This window comes from Monodelphis domestica, chromosome 6 (genome assembly GCF_027887165.1).
Source record: "Monodelphis domestica isolate mMonDom1 chromosome 6, mMonDom1.pri, whole genome shotgun sequence".
In the NCBI taxonomy this organism is placed as follows: domain Eukaryota; kingdom Metazoa; phylum Chordata; class Mammalia; order Didelphimorphia; family Didelphidae; genus Monodelphis; species Monodelphis domestica.
In genome coordinates this window covers 5071558-5098138 of record NC_077232.1, presented here as the reverse complement: position 1 = coordinate 5098138, position 26581 = coordinate 5071558, and the positions used below count along the sequence as shown (strand labels likewise).

The 26581-nt window shown below is 41.3% G+C and overlaps 1 protein-coding gene across 4 annotated transcripts in view; it reads left to right on the top strand.

Annotated features, from left to right (window-relative positions):
* The window catches only part of PPP6R3 (protein phosphatase 6 regulatory subunit 3), a 101694-nt gene that overhangs the window by 60451 nt on the left and 14662 nt on the right, over positions 1-26581 (top strand). Inside the window, exons 11-19 of one of the 4 annotated variants that reach the window (XM_056801184.1) lie at positions 1265-1378; positions 7341-7470; positions 9393-9545; positions 11701-11850; positions 12643-12707; positions 13986-14101; positions 16327-16412; positions 20829-20915; positions 25233-25279. In XM_056801184.1, coding sequence (XP_056657162.1) covers positions 1265-1378; positions 7341-7470; positions 9393-9545; positions 11701-11850; positions 12643-12707; positions 13986-14101; positions 16327-16412; positions 20829-20915; positions 25233-25279 — 948 coding nt within the window. Of the gene's footprint in view, positions 1-1264; positions 1379-7340; positions 7471-9392; positions 9546-11700; positions 11851-12642; positions 12708-13985; positions 14102-16326; positions 16413-20828; positions 20916-25181; positions 25280-26581 lie in introns of all 4 variants that reach the window. The other 3 variants (XM_056801183.1, XM_056801182.1, XM_056801185.1) reach the window with 3 other exon arrangements.

Genomic DNA, 26581 nt, shown 5'->3' with positions numbered 1-26581 from the left:
CTGGTGGAGCAGTGAGTTCGGTGAGTCAGAAGTTTTCACTTGGATAAGTTGTGACTCAGACCTTCTATTGTTGCCATTGACCATAAGGTGCTTCTTCCCTTTAGTGGGTGATGGGTGTTTTTTGAGAAGGAAGGCAGATTTATGCTAGTCAGATTTAACTTTCTGTCTTGGAGGGGTGTGGAGGGGTCTGTCCCTTGCCCTGGAGTAGGGTGTCTGAAGCTTCTAGGATCTGTGATGGTGTAGACCTGAGGCTCTGGGTGTGAGAGACCAGACCCCATGGGGAGCAGCACAATAACTCCGTAGTCAGCTTTATTTTTGAGGAGGAGGTCGAAATGACTTGGAGGAGTGGTGAGACCTAGGCTAGAGAGGGCTTCAGTAGACACACGCTAGGAGAAGTTAGGTGTCTGTCTAGTGGTTTTTGTTTTTCCCTAGAAGAAAGGCAGACAGTGCCCCTGAGAAGGTGCTCTGAGGAGGATTCATTCTGTCTGTTGTAGGTGCCAATGAGTGAAAAAGGCTGACAGTGTTCTTAAAGATGACCTAGGGCTTTCCAGGCGTTGTCCACATTGGTGACTCAACTCATAGGATCTCACAATGACCTTGGCCCCATTTTACAGATGAACCCAGGGAGCATCAAGTTCCATTCATGACCAGAGGCAGGATTTGAACCCATGTTTTATAGCATTTGAGGCATTTGTGAAAATGCCATCACCCTTTTGTACAATGTTTGATGGGTAAGAGAATGTTGGTTTTCCACTTGAGGAGTGAACACTGAGGTATCAAATACTTTAAAAACACTTACACTTAGGGTTTACCCAAACCCTTAATTTATTCTTTAGATGTACTGCTGTAAAGGGGTGAGCCATTACATTTCAGAGCTAAAAGAAATGATGTTTTAGTGGGCACGGTGGTGGCTCAGTGGATTGAGAGCCAGGCCTAGAGACTGGGAGATTTTGGGTTCAGAACTTGGCCTCAGATACTTCCTAGTTGGGTGATCCTGGGTAAGTCACTTCACCACCATTGCCTCACCTTTAGTGATGTTTTGAGGGAAAATCTGTGCCAGCATCCTCATGCTATTACTGGGGTGGTTTTCCTGTTGCAGGTCTGTTGGGGCTGGGTAGCTCACGATGACAGAAGCATCAGCAGCCCTTGGTGGGCCAGACGGTGACCTTACTGCCTCTGACCCTCTTCCAGGGGGTTTTAAGCCCCCCCCCCCCCCCAGGTCAGCACCACAGTCAGAGACTCAACTGTCCTTCTTGTTCCCCAGGCAGGAGATTATTGAACAGCTTCTGTCCAATATTTTTCACAAGGAGAAGAATGAGTCTGCGATTGTCAGTGCGATCCAGATCCTGCTGACTTTGCTGGAGACGAGACGGCCAACGTAAGGCTTTTGTCTAACTTCTTTCTGAAGGATGCTTGATGTTCTTGATTTCATTCTTTCTTTCCCTTTAGTCTTTATGGATCAGCTTTTGTTTTCAAACCACTTACATAAGAGAGAACAGGCCAGCACCCCAGGAGCCAGCCCAGGGTCCCCAAGAGATGCTGTTTGGGTTCTTATAATTTGCATTCCTCTTACCGAGGATTAGAGCATCCTTTAATAGAGGCTTAATAAAAGTTTCCATTAATAATTTTTATATGGTTCTTAATAGCAATTTTGTTGAGAATATCTTTTTACCTCTTATCTATTGCAAAATGGATTTTGTTCTTACATATTTCTATATATTTTGGACCCTAATTACATCACTTTTATTCATATAAAAGCTTTTCAATTTCATGGACTCAGAATGATCAATCATATATTTTATCTCTATCCTTGTTTGGTTAAAAATCCTTTCTTTGAATTGCAGTTTGGGAAGTGTTTGTACCTATGTCTAGTGGTCATAAGGACAACAGAAATGTTAATGTTTCATCTTGAATCATTCAGTAATAATAGCTCTTACTTAGCTGTTTTGAGATAGGTGCTATTTCTGTTCCTATTTTAAAGATGCAGAAACTGAGTCTGAGAAGAGGGCAATGATTTGCCCCGAGTCACCTGGTTACTAAGTGTTTGAAGCAGGATTTCTTATCCTGGGTATGGCTGAACTACCACTTTGTCTTCAGGAGATACATATATGATAAGAAGGGTTACAAATCACTCATCCTTAGTCCATACCTTTTTTAAAATCCTTACCTTCTGTCTTAGAATCAATTCGAAGTATTGATTCTGACTAAGGTCTAGGCAATTGGGGTTAAATGACTTGCCCAGCTTGGATATGTATCTGAAGTAATTTGAAACCAGGACCTCCCATCTCCATGTCTGGCTCTATCCACTGAGCACCTCACTGCTACTTCCCCATATTTTAGTATAACAAAGAATGTGTAGAAGGGCAGACAAGGATCTTAGAGGGATACTAGAGTAGATATAGTCATAGCCCAGAGCTTACCTGCCTTCTACTTTTGACTTGAAATGAGGCTTTTATCAGAAAATTTACTACAAAGATTTTTTCTTCCTCAGTTTCTTATTCTTATTTTAGCTGTATTTGATTTATTTGTGCAGAAACTTTAAAATTTTTATGTAGTCAGAGTCATCGGTTTTATCTGTTGTTTGGTTTGAACTCTTTACCCAGCCCTAGATTTATTTGCTAGATGATTTCTTCCATGCTCCTCTGGTTTGCTTACTCTTTATGTCTGTGTCCTTATTTAAAATTTTCTTTGTATGTAATATGAAATGTCATTCTTTTTTTTTATTAAAGATAAAATTTAATTTTTAAAGAAATCAGATAAAAGATTTGCAGGAAAAATTTGAGTAACCAATGTAAAATTGATTAACAGTTTAGCACAAAACTCCATAGTTGGTCAATAGGAGAATAAAAACACTAAAATTTGACCAAATTCAATTAATTCCAGATTCAAATTGTTCAACCACTAAGGAATTTTTTTAAACATTATTTTATTTGGTCATTTCCAAACATTATTTCTTGGAAACAAAGATCATTTTCTTTTCCTCCCCCACCTCTCCCATAGCCGACGCATGATTCCATTGGCTATCACATGTGTTCTTGATTCGAACCCATTTCCGTGTTGGTATTTGCATTAGAGTGTTCAATTGGAGTCTCTCCTCAGTCATATCCCCTCCACCCATGTAGTCAAGCAGTTGCTTTTCCTCGGTGTTTTTACTCCCACAGTTTGTCCTCTGCTTGTGGATAGTGCTTTTTCTCCTAGATCCCTGCAGATTGTTCAGGGACATTGCATTGACACCAATGGAGAAGTCCATTACCTTCGATTGTACCACAGTGTATCAGTCTCTGTGTATAATGATTTCCTGGTTCTGCTCTTCTCACTCTGCATCACTTCCTGGAGGTCGTTCCAGTCTCTATGGAACTCCTCCACTTTATTATTCCTTTTTGCACAATAGTATTCCATCACCAACAGACACCACAATGTGCTCAGCCATTCCCCAATTGAAGGGCATCCCCTCGTTTTCCAATTTTTGGCCACCACAAAGAGTGCAGCTATGAATATTCTTGTACAAGTCTTTTTCCTTATTATCTCTTTGGGGTACAGACCCAGCAGTGCTATGGCTGGCTCAAAGGACTGACAGTCTTTTAGAGTCCTTTGGGCATAGTTCCAAATTGCCCTCCAGAATGGTTGGATTAATTCACAACTCCACCAGCAATGATTTAGTGTCCCTACTTTGCCGCATCCCCTCCAGCATTCATTACTTTCCATAGCTGTCCTGTGTTACAAGGGAATCACTTTAAAAGACTGATATATATATTAATTTAAGGTCGCCAAGGAATCAGCTATGTAATTCCTAAATGAAAAACTCAAGTCAGCCGTCAGCCTTTTTTGGAGTTTAATTACAATAGGAGTAAGAAAGGAATTAGAGATAGAGAGAGAGAAAAAGGGAGAGAAGGGAATAGGGCTTAAATACCCCTTCTGTTTAGGCTGGGCCAAAAGGCCCAAGCCCTTAGATAGCTGGGGCAAAGAAAAGAGATCAGTCCCTATTACTCACGTGTCCAAAATGGAGAAACAGTCTCAGAGGCCCCCACCTTCAGCTTCCTTCAGAGCAAGCCTTCTCAGAGCCCAGGAACCACACCGACCAAAACCTCAACAACATCCCTCCCCGAGACTTCAGACCCCCTATCTTTAAGGAAACCCTCCAAGTTGCCTCCCCTCAGTCCTCACATCTACCAATCCCTGTTCATCAATTTCCCTGTCAATGGAGGCTCTAGCTTAACCCAGGACCGCCCAGCGGTTTCTGGCTTTTGCACATGTCTCTTGAAGGTTATATTTTCAAAAGATTAAATCTTTACTCCTTTGCTACAGCCCTTTCTAAATCCTGTTAACTTGAGTATGGTAGAGATTGGAATAATTAAATTTTGATCTAGGCTGCAGCCCTTACTCAATCCTATTAGGACTGAATAGGGTGGAGATTTATTCCAAGTATCTCCATTGTATCAATTCTAAAATCAATCAAGACTCAAAGAAATTCCTGTTCTATGCTTAAGCATAGGTCAAAGTCCTTTCCATTGTTCAGCAAAGGGTTTCTGTCCTAAAGTAATCTTAAGAAGGGAAGAGAAGGAACCTCCCATGCCAATGGAGTTCCCATTCCAATAGACTATCAGTAAGAAATTTTCCAAGTATGAAATATCCCAGTGGTGAAATTTCCAACATTTATAAGTCTAAGGAAATTTGAGGTTTACAGCTGTTAGCCAATCTGCTAGGTGTGAGGTGATACCTCAGAGTTGTTTTGATTTGCATCTCTCTGATTATAAGGGATGTAGAGCACTTTTTCATGTGCTTATTAATAGTTTTGATTTCTTTGGCTGAGAACTGCCTGTTCATGTTCCTTGCCCATTTGTCAATTGGAGAATGGCTTGATTTTTTGTCCAATTGATTTAGCTCTTTGTAAATTTGAGTAATTAAACCTTTGTCAGAGGTTTTTATGAAGATTGATTCCCAATTTGTTGCTTTCCTTCTGATTTTAGTTACATTGGTTTTGTTTGTACAAAACCTTTTTAATTTGATGTATTCCAAATTATTTATTTTGCATTTTGTGACTCTAAGTCTTGCTTGGTTCTAAAATCTTTCCCTTCCCAAAGGTCTGACGTGTACTATTCTGTGTTCGCCTAATTTTCTTATAGTTTCCTTCTTTATGTTCAAGTCATTCACCCATTTTGAATTTATCTTGGTGTAGGGTGTGAGGTGTTGATCTAAACCTAATCTTTCCCACACTGTCCTCCAATTTTCCCAGCAGTTTTTATGAAATAGTGGATTTTTGTCCCAAAAGCTGGGATCTTTGGGTTTGTCGTATACTGTCTTGCTGAGGTCACTTACCCTGATTCTATTCCACTGATCCTCCTTTCTGTCTCTTAGCCAGTACCAAATTGTTTTAATGACCACTGCTTTATAATATAGTCTGAGATCTGGGACTGCAAGGCCCCCTTCCTTTGTATTTTTTTTCTCATTGTTTCCCTGGATATCCTTGATCCTTTGTTCTTCCAAATGAACTTTGTTATGGTTTTTTCTAAATCAGCAAAAAATTTTTTTTGGAAGTTCAATGGGTATGGCACTAAATAGATAAATGAGTTTGGGAAGGATGGTCATTTTTATTCTATTGGCTCGTCCTACCCATGAGCAGTTAATGTTTTTCCAATTGTTCAAGTCTAGTTTTAGTTGTGAGGAGAGTGTTCATATAGTTGTGTTCATATAGTTCCTGTGTTTGTCTCGGGAGATAGATTCCTAGGTATTTTATTTTGTCAAAGGTTGAAATGTCATTCTATATATAGTTTCTGTTGAATGGTGAATTGTATGGGATCTTAGGGTTTAATAAACACCAGGTCACTGTGTTCATTTGTTTCTGTGTAGATAATCTGTTCCATTGATTGACTTCTCTGTTTCTTACCTAGGAGCAGATTGTTGTGCTGATTACAACTATGTAGTGTAGTTAGAGAACTGACTGCTAGACCCGTACTCCCTTTCCTATTTTTCATTGATTCCTTTGATATCTTTGACCCTTTGTTCCTCCAGATGATTTATTTTTTTCTAGCTCTATAAATAATTCCTTTAGTAGTTTGATTGACATGACCCTGAGTAAATAAATTATTTAAGGTAATATTGGCATTTTTATTATATTATGTACATTTGTTTTATTTCTATTATATTGGCTTGACTGACCCATGATTAGAATTCTTCAGATCTGTCTTTAATTAGGTGGCTAATGTTTTATGTAGTTTCTGTAGTGCCTTGGCAACCAGACTCCGAAGTATTTTGTACTGTCTATAGCTCTTTTGAAGGTAATTTCTATCTCTTCTTGTGTCTTGCTGATAAAATATAAATATACTGATGATTATATGAGTTTATGGGAAAGTAGATTTTCAGAACATTTTAAGACTATTTCGAGGAGCTTTTGTAATCTGCCTTTAGGATTTCTGAACAATTTCGTGATGGCAATACCCAAGTCTCAAATCTCATCTTTGTCATCTTGAAAGGAGAGTTTGATGAAGTCATGCTTTTGTACCCTCAGCAGTCATCATTTAGAATAGTTTAGAAATATCAAACACTAGGGGGAAATGTCTAAAGTGTTGGTAAACATTATCAGCTAAGGAGCAGCATGACGGAGTTTACATTTCCCATACCCTATAGTAGTGATGCTGTCTTACCTGCTCTTACAGTGGCTTGAAGCACCTGAATCCCCCAGGGAAGTCAGCAGCTCCTTCTGTGGCCCTCACAGAGTTGGGAGTTAGAATAAGTGGACTGGGAGACCTTCCTTTTTTCCCCATTCTGCCTTAGTGCTCAGGAGCTCTTCCTCCAAGTTTCCTTCGTCAGTCTCTTCATGATTCTTGCTCTTTTCCTCCATAAGATGACTTCTGTCTCTGAGACTGCCTTAGAGCCCTCAGCACTAGGAACATATAAGCTACTTGATGTCATAGACTTTTTTTTTGCTCCTCTTTCTCTACTCTGTACTTTGGAAAAATTATTTGTTGAATATTTTAGAACGTAAGCCCATTGGAAATTGGGTTTGTTTTGTTTGTTAGCTGCAAATTAGCTGCAGTCCCCAATGCCAGGCACATAGTAGGTGCTAAATAAATGCTTTTTGATTGATTAGACTAGCCATGGAGTGTAGCTCTGGAAGTATGACTGCCTTTTGGCATAGAAAAGGGAAGAACTACACAATTTGCTTACTGTTGATTGCATTGAATATCTGCTGAGCCCACCCCACTCCTACCTTCAAACTTATTATATAATAGCTCAATCTTAGATATAAATAGGAAGCTGTTGATCATATTTTAATTTCCTCTTTCAAGGAACTGAATGATTTGCTTTAAAATTGTAGACAAATGAATTTGCTTTGTTTTAAGATTTGAAGGCCATATAGAAATCTGCCCACCAGGCATGAGTCACTCAGCATATTCAGTCAACAAAAGTGTTTTAGAAGCTATAAGAGGAAGACTTTCAGCTTTTCATGAACTCCTGCTTGAGCCACCCAAGGTAAGTTCCTGATCATAAGAGAAATTGGTCAGCTTATTAAAATTCTGATCTTACTACCTATTGGGAAATCTTGTTTTCATAAACTCACTTATTTTTCCTGTAATTAGGTCTGAGTAAACACACTAAAAATTATCTAACTTTGAATCATGAGGAACACCCTGACAGCTGCCATTCTGATTGCTCTCGAAACAGAGCTCCCTAATTTCTGATTGGCTCTATGGTATACTATATGTTATCTTAATTGGTGGAATTGGAGAGTCTTAGAATGAAATGAGCACATTTCCTACTTTTGAAGGTTTGCTTGTTTTTTTTCCCTCTCCAAGAACCAATTGGATATATATGTGATAATGCCTCAAAAATAATTCTTGGCACATTTTGGTGAGTTTGGTTCTCATCTGTGAGATTAGAAAGCTGACAGTCTTTGAAGAGGCATGAACTTGAAGAGTTTTCATTTTTTTTACCTGCCTAATTAAGCTCTTTCTTTGGGAATGAATGGTGAGGGTACACTCCAAGCCACAGGAGCTGGCATAACTCCCTAAAGTGGTTCAGGTCACTGTGTAAGCCTTAGGCTCTACGGGGATATTCCAGTAGGGATGCATGTACCTTCTGAAGTATTGATAGAGAGGCTGCCTCAGTTGTCCCAGGCTTGGGAATTTTCTCTCAAGCATGTCTTGGAATAATTAAATTGTTCTTTGGGACAGAGAAGGTGACCTGACTACCAAAAAGTCACTTTGGTCTAAGCTAGCCTTGTGGTAGACTCTTTGAATGGCTTCCAGGGCCTAGAGATTTTCAGTGGGCGTTATTGGGAATTGATTATTGGTAGCTAATATAAGTAGTTAAAATACAGATTTCTTTCCCTTTCAACTGACCTGTATTTTGGAAATGGTTCTATTAAAAATAATTTTAAAATACTCTTAACATGGGCCTTTCAGTTTCAAACTATGCCTTTTTAAAAAAATGTCAACTTTTATCTTTGGTCTAGGAATCAATACTGTGATTTGGTGTCTAAGGCACAAGAGAGGGAAGAAGGGGTAGGCAATGAGGGTTAAGTGACTTGCCCAGGGGATATAGCTAGAAAGTGTCTAAAGAGCCCAAGTTGAGCCTAGAACCTCTCCTCTGCATGCCTGACTCAGTCCACAGAGCCACCTAACTGCCCCAAGTCTATGCCTTTTAGAATAAATATTCCTTCTGAGGTTTTCCAGCTTCTTGTGCTATAGAAGTCAGTGGTAGTAGTTTTAATCCGGCATTCTACATGGTATCCTGCTAATATCAGATGTCTTTTTTTCTGCATGTTCTTTTATACTCATTTTTTGTAAGGTGCTCAATGTAGCTTGTGCCAGGACTGAGGGCAGCCTGTAAGTGGTTCTAGATTAGGGATCAGCCTGTGTGACAGCCAGGCCTACTGTGAGTATAAGCCATTTCCATGGATACCAATAGCAAGGCACAGTGGGGAGAGAGGTTGAGAGGACCACTGATTGGCTCTTCCTGCCTGTTTTTGGTGGAACAACAAACAATCCTACTTGGAATAGACCTCCTCTTGCCTTATGTTCTATTTTATGTTCTATGTTAACTTTTTCCAGTTTACCTGTAGGATCTCTAGATTGCTGTTTGGAACTTTCAGAAATCATATCCCTTTTTTCTTCTTCAAAATGAGGGGTTGGATTAGGTGACTTTTAATCTTAGAACATGATAGCAGCTTTTTGCTTGAAATAGTCAAGTGGCTCTGTGGTCTTTTTCAGGACCTCGGATCTAAGTTGATGGCCATGTGACCATGTAAATGAGCTTGTTGGAAATTACCTGAGGCTGCCAATCCTGGCCTGAAGATGATTTTTGCTTTGAAAAATTAGAGCCAGTTTATGCCCAAATCAGCTTAAGGGAAATAATATGCTGAGGTGGGGTCAAGACTGTTCTTCTCTTTTCAGAAAAGTGTTATGAAGACAACCTGGGGTGTGTTGGACCCCCCAGTGGGAAACACCCGCTTAAACGTGATCAGGCTGATCTCGAGCCTTCTGCAGACAAACACCAACAGTGTCAATGTGGACCTCATGGAACTGAACAGCATCGGTGTGATCCTGGTAAGGGCTCTCGCCGTCTTCTCTTCTTGGCCCACATGGCTTGATTCAACTCTGCTCTTGGATCCTGGATCTCAAGGTTTTCTGTCCATTTTACTTGAAATGGAAATTGGCCACATGAGAGTATTCCAAGGAAAGCATGGGGAAAGCTTTGCTTTCCACAGCTTTCTTTCCCCTCTGTTAGCTTGTCTGTCATGTTCAAGGGAAGTTGTTTAGTTTGTGTTCAGTTTAGATTTGCAGAATCAAATCTGGCAGAGGAATAAGAAGGGAAAGGATGTGAGTGGAGCCTTCTCTCAGAATTCCTTTGCTGCTCTTTTGGTCTTCTCTCCCTCCACATCATCACTGGCTTCAATTCCCCTACTTTCTACTCATGACCGTCATCAGCCTCCTTTAGAACCCCCATCATCTCCCTGACTTTTCATTCCTTCCTTGTCCATTCTGTGTTCCACATATCCAAAGAATTGATTCTGAATCACAGTCCCTCGGTCACCTCTTTCTTATATGAACCCTAGTGCTTCTCCTGTCCCATGCAGACACACAGACTCCTCATTTGGCATATGAGGCCCTTCCTAACTTGGCTCCACCTAGGCTTTCCAGACTTCTCCTACATAACTGCTTCACACATTCAGTAATACAGCCACAGTGACTTTCTTGGTGTGTTTTGCCCATAATGCCTTTATAAATATTAAATCCCCCCCCCCCCCCCCAAATGTCTTTGCACTGGCTGCTCCCCATGCCTGGAATGCATTCCCCATGTCTTCTGATCCCTCTTTTGCTCTCAAGTTTAGCCCCAGTGCCCTATCCAGCATAAGGCCATTCCTCATTCCGTCCTTTGCTAGAGATTGGTCCTCCCAAAGGACAATATATTTATTTGTATGGACTTGTGTGTAGACATGCTGACTCCTTTAATAGAAAAGAAGTTTCTTGGGGGCAGGGGCTATCTCCTTCTTGCCTTCAGATCCCTCCAGCCATATGCTTCCTGATGCTGGTTGGTTGATGAATTGATGTGCTTATTAGGCCAGGGAGGTTCACATGGAAATTGTCCATTATTTCTGTATTTTTTAGCCCCATATCTTCTGTCTTAGGATCGGTACTGTGTATTGATTCCAAGGCAGAAGAGTGGTTAAGTGACACACAGCTGAACCCAGGACCTCTCATCTCTAGTCCTGGCTCTAACCACTGAGCCACTTACCTGGCCCCTTGTTGTTTGTTTTCTTTACTTAACTCAGAAGAGCTTGAGAAATATCATTTCACTTGATTTAATATTGATATCAGGTATAGTGGAAAAGAAAGACTTTGTATGATCTCATTTTCAAAAGCGTATTAGCACAAAAAAATGGAATTAAGATTGTGTCATTGATGCTACCTTATTAATAAAAGGGTAAGAAATGTGACTTTTTTCTCCATCTTCCCTCATTGTGGGGAGTAAGTAAGAGCCATTCTTACCTTCATCCTCTGATCTGATTTCTTCTCTCATTCTAATTAGTATTGTCTAGAAAGTGAACACTAGCCAGAGCCCACAGAATTCTGGCTATTCAGCACACAGAAGAAAAATACGATTTTGCAACATCATTAAATTCAGGCTGATGGTGGTCCTTTTGGTAGGATTGTTTTCAGTCCCTAATTGGAATGTCAGAATTTGACTGAGGCTTTCTTATTTTGGTCAGTCCCGTTCTCCCCCCTCCCCCCCCCCCAAGAGCATGGCTCTCTCAGACTGACTGTGAGCAGGCAAAGTTGCTCCCCATTTTCCTTTGTCTTATGCCTTTGGCTGATGCTGTAAGACCTGCAGACCTGGAGCTCTGTGGGAAATGAGCCTACTGCTCAGGAAGACTGGGCACTGCGATGGCGTGACGTGTGTTGTGTGCATGAGTGCCCATGTGTGCCTCTCATTGGAAACCATTCTGTCGGGAGCTTATCATGGCCACATGCTTCCTGCTCCTCAGACTGTTCAAATACTCATAGCCCCATAGAGCAGACACATATATTCCCTCCAGGCTGATTGTTTCTTTTAATGTCATTTTGAGTTGTCCTCTTTTCTGCTGAGACCCCACATTTTCACTTTAGACATACCATGGCTGCTGATTGTGAAGTTGTGTTGTAAGCTCTGTAGTTGTAGAATGAACTAAAGGTTTTTAAGTTGTGCTCTGTTCTTTGGCAGGATATGTTCTTCAAATATACCTGGAATAACTTCTTACACACTCAAGTCGAAATCTGTATCGCCTTGATTCTTGCCAGTCCTTTTGAGGGCCCAGAAAACAGCACCGTTGGTGATCAGGATTCCACTGGGGACAATCTTTTACTAAGACATGTAAGTGCCCTTTTACCGTCCCGTCAGCCCTCCCTCTGTAGCAGAACCTCCTTTTTATGGGAATTTGAGAAGAACATGAGGAAGCATTGTGTGAGATTTCAGGGCTTGGAGTCCCCTTAATTTGGGCCTCTTCCAGAACTTCCCTGAGCTTTGGCTAACTCAGCCTATCCAGGGATGGCCTTCTGAGGCTTCCTTCCACTGTCTGCTTGTGTGGTCCTTTTATATTAGTATTGGGCATTTTTTGTTTGTTTTCTTGTCATTTTCGTGTCATTTGACAAACATCTCAGCTAGATCAAGTCAACTTCTTGTCTTCATGGCTTGGTTTACTTAGCTTTCCTGCCCTGAAAAAAACGGAGGGTAGAGCTGTAGTTTCTAATTTATCTCTAGAGCTTCTTTCCTAAAGGAATAGTAAGTATTATTTTGGCCAATCTCTTTCTTGGCTTGATTTTCAAAGTTGATCCAACATAAGATTGCTCTCAGCCCCAAAGAAGCAAGTTTTTCTCTTGGAATTTCTAAATTCATTTGACTTAGTGAAATTAGAAGCCTGGAAGTTGTAGTTGGCCATCTATGTTGTAGGGTCTTGGGCCTCCGAATGATTGCTTGGAGTCACATTTGTTTTGCTTTAACATTCTCTCCTCTCCTTAGTTGGAGGTTTAGATTCCATGGAGTATTCTGTGACTAAAATGGCTTCATTCCTAAGCAGGGATGGCTTTATGGGGAACACATTTCAGTGCTAACTAGATTTCTCCTTTCTTCCTTTCTTTAAAAACAAAAAAACAAAAAAAAAACCAGCTGTTTCTTAAGTGCCAGTTAGTGGAACGAATACTTGAAGCCTGGGAAATGAATGAGAAAAAACAGTGAGTAATCCAATTTTTTTCTGTTGAAAATATATTTGGATTTGTGATTTCAGCTAGTCCAGCAGGTCTGTGATTCCAGAAAGCTCTCAGTGTCTGAAGCCATTGGCTTGAAGGCTGTGCATGGGCCTCACACACTTGTGGGTCAGAGTTCAAGGCATTGAGGTGTGAAGAATGGACAAGGATGGGCTCAGGTCTTTGCTACCTGGGAGTATTAGGGAGAAGAGGGAGAGGAACCAGCGTATCCTTTGCTTACATGTGGAAAGCCAACTGTCCAGGTAGACCTGAATTCACCTAGGGCAGAGTTGGCTAACCTTTTCCTAGTTCAAGTGCCCAGAGGGCAAATTTAAGCTGTCTTTGAGCACCGAATTACCCAAGAGAGTTGAGGGAGAAAATCTTGCTTTTGGGAGGCTGGATAGAGGGGTGGGTCATGCAAAAAATATCCTTGGGTGCTGGGAAGAAGGGAGCATCTCCCTGAATGCAGACTGTGCACACAGCTTCACCAACAAGGCCTAGGGTGACTTTAGATCTGGAGCCTACCAGAGGTCAGGCACAACAGGACACTGGCTTTTCTGACCCAACAGTCCCTGGGATCAGGGATAAAGGCAGGTATTGGCACTTTATGGCCTTGATACCTACATGTTTATCCTCCCTGTCAGATCCTTGATGCCTGAATTGGCTTTAATAGGTACAAAAACTTTCCTTAGATAACTATGTAAAAGAGTTATGCAAACTCCTTTGGAAAACAAGATTTAGTATTGAGTAGTCATATGTAAGTGTGCTTTGAGTTGGCCTCTCTGATTAGTTGACTAGTTGGATCTCTGATTAGTTGACTAGTGCCTGCTCAGAATTTTTTCTCTGCTCTGGTTTAACTTAATCAGTAGCTTCACCCCCAAAAAAAGTGCATCAGTGACCATTGAGGATTTTTTCCATTAGAGAAGATGGTTTTAACCATCAAAAAACAAATTGATTGAATAAAGTGACCGGAGGTGCCCTTCCCTGTCCTCTCTCTCTGAGGGGCTTCTCATTTTGTCCCGCATTGCCTTCTACAGCAGCTTCTTCATTCTTTAAATAAACTTTTTGATGTGTCTTGTTTTTGAGACAACAGATTCTTGCCTTCAAACCCATTTACCAAAAGTATTTTCCCTCTGAAATTTTTCATTTTTTGACAGGTGGAAGGAACAGCTTCTGAATTGGAAAATTACCAAATATTTTCCATTTAGCACGCTGTTTCCTGCCTATTTTCAGTAGAGATGTGCCTAATTCTCCTCTTTCTTTCAGGGCTGAAGGAGGAAGACGACATGGTTACATGGGCCACTTAACGAGGATTGCTAACTGTATTGTACATAGTACTGATAAGGGGCCAAACAGTACTTTAGTACAACAGCTGATTAAAGGTCAGTTTATTGTTGTTCAGTTGTTTTCAATGATTCTGTGATCCTATTTGGGTTTTTTTTTTTTTGACAGAGATCCTGGACTAGTATGTCATTTCCTTTTCTAGCTCATTTGACAGATAAGGAAATCAAGTGACTTGCCCAGGGTCACCCAACTAGTAAGTGTCTGAGGCCAGATTTGAACTCATAAAGTTGAGTCTTCCTGATTCCAAGTCCAGTGCTCTATCCATTGTGAAAGGCAAGTTTAGCTTAAAATAAATAAGAACTTGATAAATAATAACTCAAATTCCATCAATTACAACTTAGTAGATATTTGTTTATAGTTGTTTTTTATATTAATTCTCTTCAAATTATGTGATCATTTTGAGTTATTCTGAGATGCTGTAAAAACTATGTAATGCTTTATTTCATGGTTGCCATTTTTATTTTAAGCATATAGTTTCTGATTTTGGCTAGTTGGTGTTGTTTCCTGGGGAATCTGCTGTGTGATTTCTCCACAAGTCATGGCTGTGTGAGATGGTTATTGATGAGGTTTCAGACAGCTTGATCTAGGGTAGGGGATTGTAGCCCTCGTTTAAAAAAAGCATGTCTTGAGAAGTATTTTAGTACCCTCAGGATCCTTTATGACCCTGTTTTTGCATTATTCTGAAGTGGGCTTAGGCCTGGGTCAGATGGAAAAGCATCCGTCTTCCTGGGAGGCCAGCGCTGTACTTGCCAAGTGGCTGGTCAGCATGTTATCAGCCTTTCTGAATGTCTGTGAAAGGTCCCCCAGGAGCCTGGCCTCTCCCAGAGGCTAGATCTGTGCTGTAAAGATTAAAATTAATATCGAATACTCCAAGTATTATATTTGATACTATTTATTAAATTCAACTTGAAGCAAAGGGATAGTGAAAGCTAGAAAAACCCAGCGAGCTGCTCCCCCACCTCCACCTGGATCCAGAGAGGGTGAGCCCATCAAGAACCAAAGCTAAATATGAAAAAAAAGTAATGACATACATACACAAAAGGGAAAAGGGGATTCTAGGAAATGCAGTCACCAGGGTTCAAGATTCCAATCAATACATCCCCCCCTCCCCCCCATGATCCTTTGGGAGACCAGTTTCCCCAATGGATCATAAAAACATAACTAACTTCTAGCTTGAACTAGAGGTATATACAAATACAGTTTTTAAAGGGAAATTTCAATAATTGGAGGATAAGAGGAAAATAAAAAGGAAAAGGAACAAAACCAATAATAGTTGCATTGACAAAATCCAATTAGGGGGCAGTCCCCTTTGGCATAAGAGTGTACATTCAAAACAAAAGCATTTAAAATCCCCCACTCCCCACCCCCACTCAAATTCTCGGTATCTCAAAGTTTACTCTGGATCTTCTGGTGCAGTGTGTGGTCTCTGCAGGCATCTTCATGACGCCTTCTCCAAAAAGTTTGCCCTCTGGATTCTGGGGGGTGGGTAGTCTCTTGTTCTAAATGAGGCTCAAATTCAAGTCAAAGTTCACAACAATAACATAGTCCCCCCGGAGGAAAATAATAGTGCCTTGGGCCTATGAGGGGAGGGAGAGTCAGGAGCAGAAATCATCCTGGGATGAGGACTGTGGATACAGCCAATGAAATCTGGTCTTGATATCAGGGCAGAGCTTCCTGTTCATTCATTAGACTGGCTGAGAGTGCCGTGGGCATCTCCTTCCCTGGAGCCTGACTAGACTGGAAGAGGCTTTCCCTGAGAGGGTTCAACACAAGGACTGCAGAGGGCCCTCCTGCTCCCTGAGTAAGGGAGTCACCCCAGGGACCGTTGGGTGGAGAGGAGAGGCAGGGAATGGCATTTATTAAGGACCTCATTGGCTCCCCTACAACCTTGGGAGGGAGATGCTGTTGGTACACTCATTTACACACGAGAAAACTCCAGGCCCCGAGCTCTGTGTGTCCTTGATCCACATTTGTCAGTTGAATTTATTGCTTCCTCTGGATCTTCAGTGGCCTCGGTGTAGTGAGGGTAGCAGATGCCAGGGCCGGGGTTTGATGGTTGGCACCTGCTCACACTCCTCGCCCTCTTTGCCCGCTTTCTCCACTCTTCTCCCTGGAAATATCCCAGGGCTCAGAGCCTGGGGGCACCTCGGAATGGTGTGAGCATGGCCCTAGGTGGCCATTTGCTCTTTCTAAAGCCCGTTAAGTGAGTGTGTGCATAGTAGGGCGACCTGGTGATACTCCTTCTTTCCCCTCTATTTCAAAGAGCTTCCAGACGATGTCAGAGAGCGATGGGAGACGTTCTGTACCAGCTCTTTAGGCGAGACGAACAAACGGAACACCGTGGACCTGGTACGTTGGATGAGGTGGAAGTGGCTGTTTTCTGACCTGGGCGACCCCCTACCTACAATCATAGCATGAATTTGTATGGCGCCTACTCTGTGCCCTGCACCTGGCTAAGCACTTTACAAATACCATCTCAGTTGGTCCTCACAACAACCCTTCAAATAGATGCTGATCTTATCCCCATTTTACAGTTGAGAAAACTGAGGCAATGATGAAGTGACTTGCCCAGGGTCCTACACCTAGTCAGTGTCTGAGGCCAGATTTGAATTCACTTCTTCCTGACTCCAGGCCCTGCTGTCTAGGTGGGACCTATAGTATTTTTTAACCAGAGAATAATTGGTTAAAAATGGAAGAAAGCATAAGTTATTCTAGCTTAACTGTTTCTCTTTTTTTTTTTTACTTTCAAGATGCTCATAGTCCTCTGATTTATCAGGGAGGGGTGCATCCATTATGTTCTTGTCCTCTGAGGTTTGTCATCTTGTCATCCATTTGTAACTTTGAATTTACCTGAGACACCGATCTGAGTGCAGACATCCTCAAGGCTATAACTCCGTGTTCGGCTGGTTACCACCACCTTCCAGCCCCAAACCAGAGTATAGCATCTGGCCTTTTGCTTTATTACAGCTATGGGGTGGTGGGCTCTATCTGGACTTTCTAAAGCCCTCTTTTAACTCTAGCTAACTCCATTGGCCTTATCTTGGTGGTGGTTGCTACACCCCAGGATTTCCTGGAGTTGTCTCCAAAATATGGCCTCCTCAGAGGTAGGATGGGTGGGGAGTACTCCAGTTTTTAGGTTATTGATATAATGAAAACACTTAAGTAGGCAACTCTGTTTTTGGTTATTTGGGAACGTGATTTTTAAAAAAATGTAATAATCATTTATATTGGTCTTTGGGGCATACTGTATGCCGTTTTTTTGCCTGGACATGGGATTAACTCGATGTGATTTTAATTTAGTTTTCCCTAAGGGCACCTGCTAGTTTACAATGGGCAAAACACAGCTTAGCCTGGATGTCCATTTACTACTGTGAATTCATTTGACTGTGACATAACACAGACTAGATATTTCCAAGCTCTCTTCTGTCTCTACATCCTCAAATGAGATCTCCACAGTGTAGAGCCCCCTGGGAAGCAGGAGATCTCAGTGTTGCAAGTCCCCAAGCCTCTGGGCCCTCATAACAGCCTGCCCTAGCTTACTCGCATGGCTAATTAGAAGTCACTGTTAAGAAATGGGGAGTGGGCTGACCTATATTCTTGTCAGAAAGCACACACAGGAACTCAGCTCAGTAATTCCCCAAAGCATCCCTGTGGCATGGCCAAGGACGTGAATTATTCCCTATGATGGTGACCATTGTCGTGGAGATTCTGGGCACCTTCCGTATGTTTTGAGGAAGTCAGACTTAGTCCATCTGGGGAAGATTCCTAGTTGCTCAGTAATGTTCGAAGTTTCATACCAAGCTGTGGTGCCCTGCCCAAGTTCTGGGCAGTTCAGAATTACTGGCTGTCTGGGTTTTGCAGGAAATGGAAGTTTTGTTTAGGGAGCTAAATTTTAATTCTATGGAAAATGGAATTCAAATCTTTACTTCGTTGGGAAGAGTATAGGGAAGTTGTCAAAGGAGATTAATTCTTTGTGGGTTTTGGTGTACATCTCTGCAACCCTAGTAGCATAGTGTTTGCAAAGTTTTTTCCTTTAACATAAGGTAACCCTGTAGATAATCTTGCCCATAAGATAACCTTGTATACACACAGTAAGATTTCAAGTAAGATTAGTGTTCAGTGATCCAGCTGACCTTTTCTCCCACAAGGGGTGGACATGTGACTATTCCTTTCCATCTGAAAGGAGCAGAGAACTCCATATTTTTGTTTGTTTCAAACAGGAATTTATAGCTAATTCTAGTTAACTATTAATAAGGCCTCAAAAACAAGATTAATCTCAGTAAGCAATAGGAAATTTCATTTCCTACAGGTAATAAGGCAGCAAAATAGTTTAAAGCTGATTTAATTCACAAAACAGTACAGGTGGATTGTTTGAAATTAAGATATTCTATAAAGTGAATGGAATCTATTTATAAGTGTCCCCAGTTGAAGGAAGAAAACTCCACTTCCTTCTGTGCTCCCTTCTTCTTTTTGGTCTCCAACCTGTGAGGCAGCATTTGGGTCAGTAGCTCCCCCAAGGTTTGGGCTTCTCTTCCATTTGATTTTTTCTGTTGAAGAGTAGCATGTATTTTCTGAGAGTATAAATTAATTTCAACATCTGAGGCAAAGGATTTCAAACAAAAAAGCTTCAATTATTATGCTTCCCACAAGAAACATGTAAAAATTTTGTAATACAGACTAAAGTCAGTGAAGTTTAGTTTTTCCACTTAAAATAAAAAATAAAAGTTACTTTAGAATCATTCCCAGGGGCTCCAATAAGTGACCCACCCAGCCTTTTAAAACTCCTACAGGTAGACAGACAGGCAAGACTGACCCCAGTCACATGTTTGGGTAGAGACATTGGCCTGCCCTGAATGAATGTTCATTCAGGATCCTTTTCCTTTTGGTATTTGGCCACCCCCCACCCCCACCCCCACCCCACCCCGCCCCTTGTCACTAGCAAAACTGTATTTGGTTACTTTTTATTGTGATGATTATTAAATTATTCAGCATGCCTATACTCCTGGTCCTTGGTGAGGTGGGAAGCTTCCCAGTGCCCTTGGTATTGACTTTGCATGATACAAATGTGATCTTTCAGGGGGAATGATTGGGGACTGTTAGTTTAGGCATTGTTACAGTGATTTGACAAAAGCTGAGAACATTCAGTGGGTTCCTGATGCCAGGCTTCAGTGCATGAAATCATGGGGTAGATAACTCCACTTAAGGGGAGCACATAGAGAACTTTATTCCCCAGATCTTCGTAGGCCCAGATTTGAGATTTATACTGATGAGCTACTTAGAGTTTTCCCTACCCATACAAGGATTTTCCTCTATCAAGTTAGTTATAGGTTGGTTTTTGTTTTTTGTTTTTTTTTTTTGATGAATTCAGTTCATTTTTAAGCTTAAGAGCAAATAAAAAGAGGGTTTTGGCTTTGAGAGAGCAGTTCCTAGAAGGACAGAGCTGCTCCACCCTTTGTTAATAAGTCATCAGAAAGCTTTTTTTAGAGTATATTCAAAGACTTGTGAGTAGGTCTTGCTTCTTGTGCCCTTTGCCCTAGTCTCACTGACATTGGGTTTCCTGTCCTTTATTTGGGTTGACATATAACTTATAACATATTATGTCCATCTTATATGATATTCATGGAGAATAGATGTTAAGCCTAACTTTCCTCCTTCCCTAATTTGTTATGGGGTGGGGGAATTAGCCTAAGGTTTTTCTGGATAATAAATCTTTGTGAAGTCAGAGTGAGCTTTGGTTTGTATTTTTTATCAGGCACATTAATGCAATTTAATTGTACAAAATACACCAACATTATGACAATTGATCAGTCATGGACAGCTGACTATTATTTTGTGAGGGATCTGGCAAATAAACCTTGAATCTTCTGTATTTACCTCCTGTTATGGTGCTGTGATAACAAGGATGCTGTGTTTGAGAGAGACGGATAATCTGTGGGTCCATGCAAGATTTGACCAAATGCCACTCCCTTCTCCTCCTTTTCTTTTGGGGTTGTTGTTGGTCTTCTCCCTAGGACTATTTCTTTGGCTTCTCACATAAACTGTAGGGTGCTCTGACCAGCCCCTGTGCCACATGTTAATGCAGAAGCAATCTTCCTATGAGGCTAATAGTGCAGCTAACTGGAGATAGGCTGTAACCTCGAACCCTTAGAGGCACACAGCAAGTTTATCTTTTGCTCATTTGAACTCAGGCCTTAGCTGACCATCCTCAGCTTCCATGTGACTGTGACGGTCTATGTCTTAATCCTTGAAGTCAGCCCCATTGTAGATTTTCCCCTACTGGAACAAAAGTGCACATACAGCTAGGCTTTTCTTATTATACAAGCCATTAAACCCTTGGCAGTGGTTTGAATTGGGCCTCTTTCAGTTTTCCATGCAACCATGTGGGTACTAGGAAGAGGGCTGTTTGACAATAAACTTAAGTCCACATATCATTTTTTTATTCTAAGCTTCCCTGCGAAAGGTCCTATTGGGTAGTAAATCCAAATAAGTTAGACTTATTCTGTTTCTCCTAGGCTGCTTGCTGGAGGTCATGATGGAAAACAGATAAAGCCAGGGTGGTCCATCAATCAGACCAGTGAAAAGAATTGGGTTGATTCGTTGGCAATGTTTTTGTTTAACATTGCTCTAGCTCTCATCAGCCCCTGGTTTGGGTTGACCTATTTGTGCCTTTTCTTTTATATATTTTAATAGAAAATTGAATGTACCTGTTTCATAATGACAATTTCACTACTGGTATTAAATAGTTATGTCCGTTTTTACACATAGGTCACAACCTGCCATATTCATTCATCCAGTGATGATGAAATTGACTTTAAAGAAACGGGGTTCTCGCAGGATTCTTCTTTACAGCAAGTGAGTTATGGGTATAGTTTTTGCTTTGGGATTCTTTGGATGGCAAGTCAGGTTAACCGTCCAAGAATTGTCTGTTATGCTTAAAATGTACATGCAAATATTTCTGTTTTGTAATGCTCTTTTATGTCACATTTTTAGGGGGACCCAAGGTAGTATCTGAGGGGGAATACATTTGTTTTGATTCTGTTTCCAGGGTTCAGTTAAAAAATATTAGCTCCAGATGCTTTTGTTAGACAATGTTAAACAATTCATGGAGCCCTAAATTAAAACTCTTAATAATGTTTCTTAAAAGTTATTTTCACTGTACAAACAAAATAACTCAAGCCATTTCTTTAATATTTTGTAATGAAGGCTGGCAAAAGCTTCTAAATGAAAACATTTCAGGAATTAATATAATTGAAAATTTTCACCATCTTCCTTTTAACTCAGTAGCTTAAGAAAATAGAACAGCTTTGCCCTGGTTCATAAAAACTATAACTTCTATAAAAAGAATTAATAAAGGATAGCTTTTGTACCATTCAAACAGAGTCACTTCTTGGAAATCAGCTAAACCCTAATAGTCTGCATTCATTTCTCTTTGGAGTCCTAGTCATTCTGGGACCATTGCTGCCAAAATGTAGTTTGGGTCATCAAAAAAAACACAGGGCCTGGAGTTAACTAGATGGCTCAATGAATAGAGAACCAGACTTGGAGTCAGGAGGTCTGTTCCCCAGACACTTCTAAGCTGTGTGATCCTGGGCAAGTGACTTAATTCCCATTGCATAACTCTTACGGTTCTTCTGCCTTATTTCCAATATGTAGTATTGACTCTAAGAAGGGGAAAGTAAGAGTATTAAAAAAAAATCCAGGCCCCTAAATACTTTGAACTTGTAACACAAACCTTTGTGATCCCCCTTATGAGCAGCAGTCATGTGAAATAGTAGGGAGGCAGTCCCTTGAGATTTCTACCATTTGGCATGGTTTCTACTATTCTCTTGAAACATTTATAACTAGAGCAGGCAGAGAGAGCATTTCTAAAACTCCTGACCCCAAATTATGTCTCCTCCTTTATCAGAAGACCCTAAAACTGCTTTCTCTATTAACATTTTGATGACATTAACTTAGACTTTAAATATATTATCTTAATTTTTCTGAATGTTTCACTAGTTGCTATGGCCCTCCAAGTCATTCAGCTGCCTTAGGAGATTGCCCAGTTTTTCCCAGACACTAAAGTTCAGTTCTTCTCTACAGCAAGGGCCAAGAAGAGCAGGCATACCACCTGTGTTTTTTTAAACTATTGGCCAGTTCTTAGGCTTCAGCCTGAGTCTCTTTTCCATTCATTTCTGGCCCTCAAGGCCAGTAAGCTCATTGCTCTGTGGGTGAAGCCATGGCTTTTTGGGGATTTGGCAGCTGCATAAGGAACACCTTGCTTCTTGGCTTGGGGAACCTTGACCTTTAGAACTGGCCAGCCAAACTTGGCAAGCCATCAAAGCTTACCTCATGAAGAAGTGCTATCTGTGACTGTGAACTCTTTGGAGATATGTGTGACTCAGGGCACTTCCTGTTCCTCACACTGAGAAACAGTCTTTGTAGCTATTTTAAGTTACAGAAACAAGTTTTCATGTGCACTGGGTTTTGAATTTCACTTGCCAAACTCAGATTTTTTTATCTTATCCATACCATTTTTCTGTAGAATAGTTTGTACAGATATCTTACAGCTTTCTGGTGTTATTTTCCATGTTATTTTTATTAAGCTCTTTATAAATAACAAATCTTTTGAGAAACAGCACTGGTGTCCAGCCCTAGAATATAACTGTGTAACCTCCAAAGGCACACACAGAGGATGGAAAATACCCTACTCTTTCTTTGAGTAGAGAAAGTCTCTTTTCCAAACCCCAGACAAGCTTACAAAGTATTTCCCAAAGTCCATGGACTTCTAATTTGTAGGTTGGGGGAAAAAATGAACTCATTCTCGCTTATACAATTCTCTGATGCCTCAAATATTAGATTTGGTTTGTAGAAAGTATCCAAAGATTAGTTAATAATTTTCAAGTTGCACAACACATTTATCTGAAATAAAATTCTTTCTATATTATAGCCCCATTTTTAGGGACTTTTAGCCTATCATCAGTAGCTGTTGACTAGTCAGAGAATGTTTTCATTCTTCTTAGGGGCTATTAACTTTGGCTATTGCCCCTGTTAGTAAGAAAACAGGGAGGCTCCCTGTGCCAAATCCCTTCAATGGTCAACTAGCCCTTCCAGTCCAGAAGCCTAGAATGCTCATAATCCCAACCTCTATGTCCCCTGCCTATGTAGAAGGCAGCATGGGGAATTAGACTGCATCTGAACAAAGGAGACAGGAGAGTGAGGAGATAAAGAACCATCAGTTAATTTTTGTGAATGAAAAAAGTGATGTGCTATTTTGTGAGTTCCCCCTAAAAAAGAATCTTGTTATTTTGGGTTGTTGAGGCTCCTCAGAACAGAGGGCCAAAGAGTTGACTAAGAATGTCTATCTTGTATTATACATGCAGGCTTCCCTGTTAGCTGAACTGGAACCATTAGTCTGAGAAGTAGGTTATGTTCATCATGCTTTGCTGATCTAGTCCCAGCCTCTTCTCTTCAGTGAAAACTCTTACTGAACAGATACCCACAAGTTCCTGTTTGTATCATAGTGAGACATGCACATATTCCACTCCCACCTCCCCCAATACCCATATTTCTAAGCAAAGATCCCAGAGGGAGAAGTATGGAATGGGTGACCAGTAAGACTATTGGAAGAGAATGGGATGGGCAGAGCCTGCTTGGAGTGAGGAGGGCTAATAGTAGGAGCCACAGTGGAGGGGGTTCTTCAGGTGTAGTTATTGTGGAAGGCATTGATGGAGACCTAGCAACACTTCCCCTTCCATCTAAGGCATCGGGTATCATTGTTAGGGATCAGAACTCTCTCTTCTTGGCACAGGGACCCAGTGCCCTGTCCCTTCTGGACATTCCCAGACACACTGCCAAGGGCACCCTTGATCACCAAGCTTTTGTTAAATCCCTCACTCCCAAAGAATTTTCTTTTGTTCAAATTTGAGGTACATTGGCAGAAGTGGTTTACTTTAGACCCAAGAAATGCTACTGGGGGAAATCTATACTTGACGTGTTTGGAGTCTCACTAAGGGGTGGACCCTCATTGTCTTCTCTAAAACTACCTCCCTTTGCCCCATCTTTTCCTTTATGACTTTTTTCTTTAGTGAAGAAAAACGAAGCTCCCAATCCCCTTCTTCAATTCTGGCCTCATTTCTGTGAGAGCGGTTTCCTTTTCCTTCTTGTCATCTTTCCCCCAACATTTTTATCACTTTGTCTTTCGTAGGCAATTTAAATGGCAGTTCGAGGCCCGATTGTTGACTCTCTGAATACCATGATCCCCAGGAGAGTCTGAGGCTGCCCCCAGAGCATTCACAAACTCATCCTGTGTCCATACCTGAGACTTGATCTTGTTCCACAAAACAAGGGCAGGCCCAAACCCTTATTATTACCCTGCTTCCTTTTCACAGCTGACCTTAGGGACAGTGTGGCTTCCTTTCTATTTATGTGCTTTATATTCCCTTTTTTTAAAAAGGACAGGGGGTGGGGCAGCTAGGTGGCTCAGAGGATAGAGGGCCAGGCCTAGAGACTGAGGTCCCAGGTTCAAATCTGGCTCAGACACTTCTTAGATTTGTGACCCTGGACAAGTCACTTAACCCCCATTGTCTAGCCCTTCCCCCTCTTCTGCCTTAGAACCAATGTACAATATTGATTCCAAGATAGAGGGTGAGAATTTTAAAGAAAACCGAGCTAGGGTTGTAATCTATTTGTGTTACAGTAATAGTTCTATAGGCTGTTAGATGTCTGGAGGCAGATATGTTGGGTGTATCTAGAATAACCTGTTTGTATTCAAATTTCCCAATGCTGCTTGATTTCCTCTTCCAAATCGTTAGCTCAGATCTCAACCTATTTTGTCAATAAAGTCCAGCAAGATCCCTTTTGAATATAATGACTTGGCCCATAGTAGGGAAAGAATATGGGAAATGCTCTTGGAAACTGGGTTGGGATCTTCTTTCACTTACACTTTGGTAGGACAGTTTGCAGATATGTCTGAATAATTGTTTCTTTAAAATGAAGAGTAAAAACTTTTTAATAACCACAAACCCAGTTCAACCTTGTGTTGAAATTAGTCAATGTTTCTGGAGCACAAATGGGCAAATAGTATTTAGATTATTATTAGAATCATTATGTCACTGTCGTTGGTCCTGGGGTTGCCAGGCCTTTTCTGATTATCAGATGCAACAAATGACGTCCAATTTTATTGACCAGTTTGGCTTCAATGATGAGAAGTTTGCAGATCAAGATGACATTGGCAAGTGAGTATGCTCCCCTAGGTCATGTCTGTCTTGTGCCCCATTGTTCCTTGGTTTCACTGGTGTTGGGTGGCTCTGCTACATGTGGGCCTTATTTTGGGGAGCAGTGCCAACAGGATTGCTTAGGGCACCTGGTGCTGGTCACCACTTTGCCACTCGTCCTTTATTTAGGTCCTGGGATCAGAGAAGGGTCAATATGGAGGGTTATAATCCCAGAGTTCCAGTTTCTTTTTGGACACAAGGCACATGTATAACCTGGGCAAGTCACTCAGACCCCTTGGTGTTCCAGGCAGCTCCATCAAACAAAGCTGCAGAAAAATGTGCAATGGGCAAGAAGGTTTCCTTCATTGGAATTTTCTACACCAAGAAATTCATTCTTGCCATCACCCCAGAGGCCTTGCATGTTGGCATCTTGTATAATTGCACCCTGTCACCTTGGCAGGTGGGCAGCTGTGCATGCATGGATTTAAAGATTTTAGAGCTAGGGCCATAAAATCAGCAGAATGTTGGCCTTCAGGTTAGGAAACCTGGAATAGAAATCCTTTCTCTGATGCTATCTTAGCAATGACCCTGGGCAAATCACTCCCCAACTCAGCCTCATTTCCTCATCTCTAAAATGAAGAGAAAGGGTCTGTGTGTGTTATTACCTGACAGGGTTGATATAAGGATCGAATGAGATCTTATCTGTAAAAGCTTTTTGTAAACTTCAGACCATTAGATGGATGTCAGTTCTTACAGTTTTGACAGAATATACATGAATAGCATGTGCTTATTTCTGTATTTCCAAGATTTGTAATGTTGTTTGTATGTTATTCCTCTGCGTGACCTAGATTGCAGCCCCCCTCTCAGAGCTCCCCTAGCAATATTGCTGGGAGCCCTTCCAGATATATGCTAGTTCTTTGACAGCATCCATAATAGTCCACAAACTGCCCTATACCAGAGCCTTGCTGGCTTGGCAGAACCTGTTAGAGAATGTCCCATGGTCATTGTCCCCTCCAAACCAGGATGAAACATCACAGGGGAACATAGGGCTGGGGGGGGGGGGGGGTTACAAGACGGTTTACAAGAGAGGGAGATTTCCATTTCCCTTCTGATAGTGTGAGGGGTCATTGGTCTTCTTAGGCAGTCTGAGATGGTTTGTGCCTTTGTTAATTCAAGTTATCCCATGAGGATGAACTCCAGGCCAGGAGATGAGGAGTGGGTCTCCCTTCAGACCTGGATGAAATTCCCAGACAGTTCAGACAACCAAGAAAGGGTTTGTGTGTATGTAAGCCCCCTTTGGAGCTGTACTGGCTGCCTCTGGCC